This window comes from Lytechinus variegatus, chromosome 2 (assembly GCF_018143015.1).
Source record: "Lytechinus variegatus isolate NC3 chromosome 2, Lvar_3.0, whole genome shotgun sequence".
NCBI classification, from domain to species: Eukaryota; Metazoa; Echinodermata; class Echinoidea; order Temnopleuroida; family Toxopneustidae; genus Lytechinus; species Lytechinus variegatus.
Window position 1 is genome coordinate 17,276,912 of NC_054741.1, and position 11,357 is coordinate 17,288,268.

General features: G+C 33.4%; 1 protein-coding gene across 1 annotated transcript; it reads left to right on the forward strand.

Moving 5' to 3' along the window:
- Positions 1-104: 104 nt before the first annotated feature.
- LOC121407465 (uncharacterized protein C20orf85-like) lies at positions 105-7,960 on the forward strand. The gene is made up of 3 exons (XM_041598547.1): positions 105-316; positions 3,013-3,094; positions 3,951-7,960. Exons 1-3 carry the CDS (start codon positions 120-122, stop codon positions 4,206-4,208), a joined length of 537 nt encoding a protein of 178 aa, XP_041454481.1. The 5' UTR covers positions 105-119; the 3' UTR covers positions 4,209-7,960.
- Positions 7,961-11,357: the final 3,397 nt, after the last annotated feature.

The window sequence follows — 11,357 nt, forward strand, 5'->3', positions numbered from 1 at the left end:
GATGGTGCATATTTGCTCATCTCACTTGCAAACTTTTCACCCCTTCGTGTAATGGACGCGTCTATCAATTCATTACGGGCCAGTTGACCTTGATGGGCGTCCAGTTGTTATGGATACTCATGCGGTGCATACAAATAGAGTGTAGTGTACAAGCATTCTTGGTCGTGTTACTTGTTTTAGCAGGTGGTAGAAGACTTATTTCGACAAGATATTTTCCATTTTGGGGAATTTTAGATATTAAAATGGCGGAGAAACCTCCACAACCGAGTGGCAAGGCGCTGGCTGGATTCAACTTTGTTGCAAATGACCAAGTTTGGTGAGTATTAGCGCGGCATTTCGCTGAACTTTGGCTCTCGGAATATTATTATTATTAACCCTATAGACCTATACTGTACTGTAGTATAGGCTCAGGATCATATTGACTACTTCTACATGTGATAGTGAAAAGGAACAGTCCGCTGGAATAATGTACTATATGTATAGATACCGAGAAATATATAAATACTTCAATCTGTTTATACTCAATGTTGTATTTCAGAAGTATATTCCCTATGACTTTGAGTAATTTTCGTTTCTTGTGTGTTTCCATGGGATTTTTCACTGTCTACGATACCCCTGCCACCCCTCCATGCCAACATAAGTAGCGCATCTAATTTTGTCTGAAGGAGAGCAACAATAGACATTTCTACTTTGATCGATGAACAGGCTTCGTCCTACAACATCGTTGGAGTAAACTAAACTAAACTAGAGTTCACAAACACAGAGTTTATGAATATTACTGTGGTAATTAGTCATGTTTTTTTTTAATAATTCTGGTCTTTATATGATGATGTAGGCCTACATCATGACCTAGAGAAATTAGCAGGTTTTCTGGAAGAATAATAAAACCACACAAACCAGAGGAAATACCTTTTTTTAATGATACATGGCACTTATGCCTGCAATTAAAGAAAAAAAATAACTACACATGCTTTTAATGCATTTACATGTACATGTATAAGGGGGGGGGGGTCCCTTCCCTGCAACTAAATAACCTTTACGAAAGGTTATTTTAAATGGATATTTGCATGTATTTAGCCACCTTTTACATGTATTGTATTATTGTATTCCAGTCTAGTCTGGAACCATGAAATTATTCCCTTATTTCTTGTCAATTCTATACTTCCACTCCAATAAAATATACTGTCACTGATTATGCGTTGACTTTCAAGTTTTTTTTATTATTTTGCTTGTGTTCAGTTTAATTGAGCATGTAAGATCAGATCAAAGGTGTTTAACAATTTCTTTAGATTTTGCTAACTTTCAGTTCTAACATCACTATATGCCTGCAATTAATATATATTAATATGATTTATTCTATAATTTAGGGGCCAATTTATACAAGCAGTTATGCTTTCTTTGACCCCTCCACGTGTAATATATCTTTTAATGTCAATGATTTGTATATACGTATATTTTTAATTGTGGAAATAAATTTGAATTGAATTGAATTGAACTATATTCACATTATAAATCAGTGAATTTACGAACCTTTTTTTTTTTCATTTATTTATTTTTATTTTTTTTTTTTTCATATTCTCCAAGCCTGTGATTCACTTTATTGAATTACCAAATTTCAGATCAACATTCATATTATTTAAAGAATAAGAAATTTCTTAAGTACAGGCTCAAAACTCTCCTTTGACTTTCTGAAGTGGCCTAAGCCATTCTTTGTGTACTACAAAGTCTCTGGAATGGCACTTAGAGGTAAAAAAAAAATCCGACAAAGATGTTGCGTATGTGTGGTTTGTGCCGCTAAAAACATGCGCATGGTATTGAATGATTCTACAAACTGGCTCAAAACATTGTTTTACAAAGCCTTAGTTCCTTATTTTTTTGGTAAAAATGTAGTTTCTAAAATACATACCTGCACTCCATTTCAAAAAAAAAAAATTAATTGCAAACAAAAATTTGTTTATTTCATAAAAATAATAGAATGTATTCTTCAAAGGGGAAGTTCACTCTGATGAAAAGTTTGTTGTAAAAATAGAAGAAAAAATCTTTAACAATATTGATGAAGGTTTGAGTAAAATCCATTAAATATTAGGAAAATTATTATAATTTCAAGTTTATGATTTATGACGTCATAAATGAGCAGCTGCCCCATAATGTAATGTAAAATGATATGTAGGAAAGCTGCTCGCATATCACAAATCAAATAATTAAAATTCTAATAATTCTTTTTTTCTTTGATGGATTTTCCTCAAACCTTCTCCAATATTTTTACTCTGAACTTTTTGTCAGGAGCATCTGAAAAACATCCAAACTTTAAACACTACGTGTGTGATCTCTAAATCATGTTTTGGAGACCAGCCAAGGTTTAAGCTGATTCGTAAAATCGCTGACGAATTATCAAGACTTTTAAAATTTGATGGGGTTATATTCATTATTACCAATTTGGTTGATGCCTTATTGTCAGGGATGGTGACAGTGTATTTTGATAGAGGGGGCAAGGGTGATAACCGATGTGTTGGCTCAGTTGGTAGAGCGTCTACCTCAAAACCGGAAGGTCAGGGGTTCAAGCCCCGACTGTGTCAGACCAAAAGATGTTAAAAGATGGTGATTGCTGTTACTCTGTTTGGCATTTAGTGATTTAAGGGATAGAGTAACATTGATCTAATGCTGCCCAGCGGCTGTCGGGCTCAAAATCAATTGGGCAAAAATAATTTTTTGAGGATTTCTATTTCGAACATTACAATATCATTTATTATTATCAATCAAACAAAAAATATCATTATTATTAATCACACAATAAAATATCATTTATTATTATCATTTTTCCCCATTGAATAATAGTGTATTATATACTGTAGTTACACAATCTGTATTCACTTGTATCTCTTTGATAGTCTTCTAATTTTCCTCTTTTTTTCTCATTGTGTGCATACAGCAGGGTGGTTTTTTATTAACTTATTTTCTGTTTCTATTCTGTTTTCTTTTTTCTCTTCTTTTTTGGCTTTTTTCTATCTTTAGGAAGGACCACATCAGATATGAAGAGACTGCATCGAAACGTTGGCCAGAGTACTGGGGTTTTCTAGGCGGTAATTACAGAGATGTAAGTATTAACAAATGATTAAAAACAAACAAAAACAAAGGTTGAGCTATACACAAGTGACACATGTATATCAGGAAAAGGGGGAGCCCACCCCAATTTTAAAAAAAATTATCAGTAGCAAAAATGCATTGACTCAACGAAAAAATGAATAAATATACATGTACAGTTTCTCGTTTAAACGGTAAAGTAACTGTAACAGCATTTTAAATGGCATTCTTACATAGAGATGAAATTCCTCATTAGAACAAGTTAAATGAACATTGTCTTACTTACATTTTATATTATCTGGTTATAACAGGTTAATATTTGATTTAGTTTGAAGCACTGTGTAACCATGATAAATTTAAGCTTCAAGGTAGCATGAATTCATATCTGAAATAAGTTTTGAACATGTACTTAAGATCATTCTAGATAAGGTATGAATATATCCTTGAGATGATTATAACGATGCTTTTGAAAAGCTTTAGTTTCTGTTGCCTTTCATTCCATTTACCCACATTCATCAAAACTCATTAGTTATTCGAAATCGAACTTCCTCAAAATATTAAAATCCATTCTTGATCTAACTTAAATTTCATAAAATTGTCCATTTGTGTGTCAATCGGTATTTCATAATGTATTGAAGTCTGAAGAATTCAAATTTTGAGAACAAAATTATTTAACTATATCAATGAAGGCATGCTTTTGCAATGGTGTTGTGGGATGACCAGTTATATTAATCAAATTTGACAGACAGTGTGTTCTTGGAATATAGAATACTGTGATACAGAATTTTACACTGCACATATACATGTAGGCCTAATTATCTCTAAATGATATACTTTTTGTTATTACGTTTCTTTCCCCTTTTATTTAGCTCGTGAAAGACGACTTTGTGAAGCGCGAGGTAAAGAAGATAGAACTCCCTCCACCATTGGTCCTCCCTCCGATCACCCCAATCTCTAGGTATATCAAGGTTGACCCCTCCCCTAAACCCTTCCCCCAGACCACTGCAGGAAAGATCGGATGGAGATCGTCCGAACGGCAGCACTCACTTGAAATCTACGGCAGTTACGCACGACCCAAGGGAGGTCTGATCAACCAGCTGAACTGGCCACCAGAGGGCGTCTTATAAAGGAGTCATCTCGCACTTGCCATTGTCTGTGACCCTACGTGTTTAGACATTACGGATTACCATGTGTGTGCGTGTGTGTGGTCAACATGATGTCCCAGCAAAGACGTTTCTTGTATGGCATTGCATGATGGGATTGTCCGTGCAACATACAAAAATTAAACTATGCATCAGATGAGGCTAAATTATGGGAACAGAAGTCTCTTGGATGGTTTGTGTTCACTTAGTGTACAAGCAGATGGTCTAATTTATCAGATCGTCAAAAATCATTGCTAAGCACACTTGGTCTAACAACAATTTGGTCCAAACATCTCTTAGTCTAAATACTTGGTCTAATAACCACATAATCTAATGCCCAGATGGTCTCATTTTCACTTGTATTAACTTTGACAAATGAAATTTAGACCAGATAGGTATTGGTCGGAATGGGTAAAGCCTAACTGGGCCGCCAGTAAATGACAATTAGACCAAATTTTTGGTAGATTAACCAGGATTAGACTGTTAGATGAGACCAAATGGAAAGTAGACAATGTGAGTATACTTCAAGAGGCAATGTATCTCATGTCTCAGTATAGTATCTTTCAGGGTTTTATTACATAATGGTGAATTATTAGTGTTGATGAAAGAACCAGTCACTTTGTATTCAATCAAACAGACCTTTTTAAGGGTCATATATTTCATTAGTTCCAGGATTGACCTTATTTCAAAATCTCCCCGAAAGAGGGCAGAGTATCAGGAAATTATCAAATTTTGTTTTAAAAATGCTTATAAAAACATTTGTTTTGTTTTTGTTTTTTGTATTCTTTATCGTCAATTGACTCCTGTAATCATACATGTATGTTCCATACACTTTCATAGGCAGTGTAATTCTAAATGATTTTGATGGGCAAAAGAATTGCTATAGGATAACTTACGTATTCAAAACTGCTTCTGTGGGATTTCATGGCCTTATGCAGGGAGGGGACAGAGGGGGCAGTTGCCCCCCTCCCCCTCCCCTGAAATTGTAAAAACTTGCATTTCTTACTGAAGATTTTTTTTCACAAAGTTCACCAAAAGTATACACAAATTCCATCAATTTCACTTTACAAAATCCAAAAGCAACTCAATGACAAGCTTGGTCGCTTTACTCCCTCACTTTTGAGTTTTTTCCATTGCTGCCCCCCCCCCCTCCCCCACAAAATTTTTTTGTATGTGGCCATTTGGGATTTGGTGATTGGAGTTTCAGCTCTTAATGAGGTATTCTTTATTCCTTTAGTATTTTGTACTTTAAAAGGCTAACCAGGAACAGAAACAAGCCACATTTCAACATGATTGTCTCCAGGTGTCCTGTTTGCCATCTCTACATAGTCTATCCTATTCTGTATCAGGAAGCAGTAATAAGGTGGTAGAGTAGTTTTGGATTGATGATGATTTCACAGCGTTCAAGATCAAACAAAATGCATTGCTGTTGTTCTGCCCTAGTACTTATCTAGTCTCCTGCTGATTGTCGTTCATATCAAATCCTTAGTTCCTATCCCTGATTACCAAGTTCTTTGCCATAAGTCATCGTGATGTGACTCATCGTCAGTTGAAGAAAGTTTCATTGCAGGTTATCACCATTTTTCAAAATTTATTTTGTTATGATAATTTTGTATGAAGACCTTGATGCAATATTCTTGAATATCCCATGACTTCTCTTGATCCATTTATTTTTATGGGGGTTCGAATTTAAGTGAGGAATCATTCATGTATCAAATCTGATACTAACCCTGATATGCACAATCTATGTATATGTATATTCTGATATTTCTAAATGAAACATTAATAAAATAGTAAAGAGTGAAGTTTTAGTCATGTATTCAGAGTAAAAGATTACACAGTGGTAGATCCTGGTAGGGGTGTGAGAGGTGCGCACCCCGGGGCATGCACCCCCTCTGTTTTTCAGAATCCCTAACTGAACATGCATATTAAATCTAAGAAAAATGTCATCTGTACGCCCTCTTTTTTTTTAGGTTTGCTCTTTGCTTCGCCTGGGTTTTGAAGTCATGGATACACCACTTTGTATATTATTTATTATCATAGAATGTCAAAGTGAAAAAAAAAGTATTGTGAGTGAAATTTATGTATGCTGTCAGGTATACACATATACTTCATTAAAGATATATTCTTACATCACACCATCTGATGAAGATAACTATAAATATTGTGAACCTGAAAATCAGAGTTTAATGTTGAAAAGAGCACGCTTTGTACCATGTATGCAATTTACTTGGAAGTCTACATTTAACAAATGCTGCAAGACCTGAATACATGTATGTTTATACCCCCCCCCTTAAAAAAAAGGGGGTAGGGTTTTTCCTGAACTTATACATGCGTGGTTGACACAAGACTAGTTTGGTGTGTTAATGTCAGTTTGTTCACAGTCTAGAGCATGGTAAGATTAGAATAAAAATATACATGGTATAAGTGATTGGAGTGTAGCAGAATACATACATGATAATGACATTAATATTATGTGACAATTTGCCTACCTTTATACATACAGACATGTTTATCAAAGTTAATGGATGCAATGGTATAAAAATTTGACTATGTGGTTTTCAATGATTATCCCTTTTATTTATTAATATTTTTTAATATTATTAATATATTTATTCAATTATTTAACAGTGTTTATCAATTGTCTGTCCTGCCTCAAAGCAAATAATGGTTCATTTATGGAAGGACATTTTATATCCTCTTTATCAGTGAATGTTCTGCTGGTTGAAAACATGAGATAACCCCCTACCCCACCCTATATATGCGAGAAAAAAAATGGTTGGTTTTATTCTTCAAAATTGCTATTGCCAAATAAGAAGCCAGATTAGATACATGTATTTAGCATTTTCAATTTTTCTTTCTTTCCCAAAAGAAATATGAATACATATATATCTGGATATATATTTACAGATTTACATAAATCTATCTTTAAAAAAAACATATTTAATGTTTCTGGTACTTCATACGTCATTGCAAATATCTGCCAAGTTTACCCAAGAGGTCTCATAAATTTTCACCTCGACCACTTATATTTTATGACAGTGATTTTAATCACAGAACTCTCACTTCATAAAATCATCAATCCTGAAAATATTGAGGTAGGCAGGCGTATAAACAAATAAAATAAAAACATCTGCCTGGTTCGTGATATATCATCAATTACTGCGATTATTCTAATAGCTAAAGAATGAATGAACTTGTATTGCTTTTTACAATGTTTTTTAAATTGTGATGTATTTTTTTAAAAGAGGTGTGTTACAATGCTGGTTCTTTGTAACGTTTACATTTCAAAGTCCACGTTGGATGGTTTCAATCATTGAAACCGTCCACGTTGGATGGTTTCAATCATTGAAACGTAAATTGTGAGGAAACTATACATATTTAGGAATTAGGATTTTGTAAACAAATAAGGGCATTTTTTGTAGATACATGTAGAATCAAAAAAGCTTATGCAGTTCGATATGGTAATTTTCTTAATTGTCCTTTGGGTTTGCAATCAAGTATTTTAACTAACAGAATAGTGGTTATCTATTTGATTAATGTTCATTGTGTCTTAAATTGTTTGATTTGATATGTGCCGTTTACTTTGTTCTAAAAATATTTTTCAAACGTTCTTTTTGTTCTTAAAATATCACTGTTGTGCAAAAGAAAAATATCTTGTTATATCTCTTCAGCGGGCTTTGAGGAGAAATGTTTTTATGAATGAATAAATCAGTGACGCCGTCCATCAAAATATATACTCGTCGTGACTGCCTGTGTCTTATTATTGTTCATAATTTCCCCCCATTGATGATTGCGATTTGAGTGTACAAATTACTGATGGATAAAAGGGATGAGATGAGTGTGGTGTGATGTTAGAGAAAGTAATCACGATTTGGACTGTTGCCCAACATGTGCAACACGAGTTGATTTATCTGGACACACTTTCATTGGAGAGATATTTCTAAACACTTGTAAATCTCATGCAAAACATTGTGTCACTGCTGAATCGGATTGCAATGAACTTGGCGCCGTCATGCCGTGCGGCGCCAGTCAGCAAGTCACGTGATCAAGAAGTTTTAAGCATGCTTTGCGGGCGCCATTTTCGACTGTGTCGCTTGGTACAACAATATTATTCGCAGTGCATGTTTAATGTTTATATAAGAAGGCGTATTTCAATGATATAGCGGTACTTTGGAGAATATCAAGGCATTTCCGTTAATACTACATGACTAAAAATTTCTTTCCTTAATTCGTGGGCAAATAAGGGCAATGAAAACCATTCACACTCATACTTTTTTTCAATACATATTTTTGCTGCGTCTGTACAGAAATTTTCTTCTTGTCAATGATCAAAGCATAGATGATCAAAATAATGTTTATTACGCTTGTATACTATGCAAGCGACGTGCTTTGTTTATATGAAGGATGATAATGTATAAATTTCAGGCAGACGTTTATTGCTAACAAAGCGCCCTTATGTATATCAAACAATCGAAAGGCAATAAATAGAATTGTAATTTAATTATTAAAAATTGACTCGATGACCGATGTATGAACCTAATTTTTATTTTTAACTGTATATTAAATGTCAACTCATCCCCACAAAAATGTTGATTTGAATCAACAAAGAAAAAAAATGAAAAAATGAATAACGCTGAAAATTTCATCAAAACCGGATATAAAACAAGAAAGTTATGACAATTTCAAATTTTTGCTTATTTTTTACAAAACAGTATGTGCACAAATCAGTGACGTGCGAATGAAAGAGTCGATATGTCCCGAATTCACTTTTGCTTTTGCTTTTTACTGTTTAAATCATACAATTCTTTGTTTATTTTATAGATTTAATTCATGAAATGTTAACACAATGGTAATATCAAATGTCCAGGGAGGAATACATTTTTTAAAAGTAAATTATGAAAAATTATAATATTACAATAAAACATAAAATAAATAGTGGGTGATATTATCAGTCCCCTCATTTGCATTCCGACTATAGTTATATATAACTGTTTTGTGAAATTAAGAGAAAGATAAAAATGCCATAACTTTCCTATTTTACACCCGATTATGTTGAAATTTTCAGTGTTATGTTTGTTAGATTTTTTGGGGGGGTTTTATTCAAATCAATGTTTTGTTGGGGGTGAATTTTTTCTTTATAGGGGAAACACATAATATCATTGGACACACGTATAGGATCGCATACAAGCATGCAATGTTTTTTTTTTCATCTGAGGTTCCATAACTGTTGAGGCTATAGGGACCTCGGAAGCAGGCGCAAATCGGGGGCGGGAGTGTCCCACTCCCTTTCTAACCCTCTGATATTTTCCTGTTTGTCAAAAAAAAAAACACAATAAAAGACGTTAGCATGAAAAAGCTCTCTTTATAGCAATAGGAATATTTTTATCTTTGCTATTAGGGGAGGGGGTTGGGATGAAAGACAATAGATCCGCAATGCTGGAAGTTCCCTGATGTCGTGCCGTGATTTTCAGATGGGGGTCGGGGGGCGGGGTAATGTAGGGGCACGAGATACAAATTCTGAAGAGGATAACTGTACACATTTTGACTGGTTACCGAAGACGCCCGTAACAACCATGTTTGATATAATAACACGAATCACAATAAGTTGGATCATGTTTACTTTAGAAGGACTCAAATTTGGGGATTATTCTCCTTAAAAATGAAGGTTTAAAAAAGGAGAATCGTTATAGAAGACCTTCAAGAGACGATCCGTGTTTAAGTGTAAGATTTTAATCATAAATAACATAACAGTGGCGCAATGGGATTTAAAAAAAAAAATGAAGGGGTACAACATTGCGTGTATGTTTTTAAAAATCTCAAACAAGTGAAGCGACCGAGCAAATATTTTTATCGTTAAAAAATAAAAAATATAATATTTTGTTAAATTTTGACCTAAAATTAAAAAATTGATAACATCATGTCTCTACCTTGTCCTTTCCTTTTCTTTATGCTTCTCCTTTTTTATTGGTCGTTGACCTTTCGGGGACATGGCCCCCACTCCCCCCCCGCATCTGTACGCCACTGCAACAGCACATTTACCATTGTAGTGATATCTGGTGCTCCTTAAATTGACTGTCCATCACTGCATTAATACGACTTTATTTATGGCACATCATCTTCAAACATGATGGCCATGATCACGGTGATGGCGGGGAGGAGTGTTTGCCTTTATCGATCTGCGCGATCCTATTTACGCCGTCAAATCGATAAGTTTAAGGGTTCAAATCCGAGCCAAGTTTCTTGACACCCCTTGACAAGATATTTATTCAATACCCCCAAAAATATAATAATAGCTAATAAATGAATAAATAGATAAATACATAGATATATAAATATATATATATAAATTAATAAAATAAATAAATAGATAAATAGATAAATAAATTAATTAATTAATAAGTAAATAAATGAATAAATAAATAAATAATTAGATAAATAAATATATGAATAATTAGATAAATACATAAATAGATAAATAAATTAATTAATTAATTAAGTAATTGATTAATAAGTAAATAAATGAATAAATAAATAAATAATTAGATAAATAAATAAATGAATAATTAGATAAATAAATAAATAAATACATAAATAAATAAATAAATGAATAAATAAATAAATAAATAAATAAATAAATAAATAAATAAAAGATAAGATAAGATAAAATGAATATAAACTTAGGCACAAATACGAGTATTATGTACCTGGTAATTGTTGTGAATGGGATAATTAAGAGACCTTCATGTCAAGAAAATAATAGCCTATTCTATTTGGAAGGATTCGCTGACCCTATATCATAGTTTATCTTGATTATATAACCATAGGGGCCTTCAACCCATCAGCCTTGTATGAAATTGTATTTTTATTGGTGAGCATGATTATGATTTATTAGTGACAGGTATTGTAATACTGAACAATACATGTAACTGTAGAGGATCACTGAACGACATGGATTGTTTGTTGATGCTTTTCTAAGCGCATAGATGTAAGTGTGCAATTGGGGTTAACAGGTGGCGAAGTGATCAATAGGCATAATATGGTTTCGAACCAGGGACTTTGCGATGCGAGGTCAATAAACATTTGGCACTGAACCATACAATGAAGGATCTAATTGTTGACGAATCCCCCAAT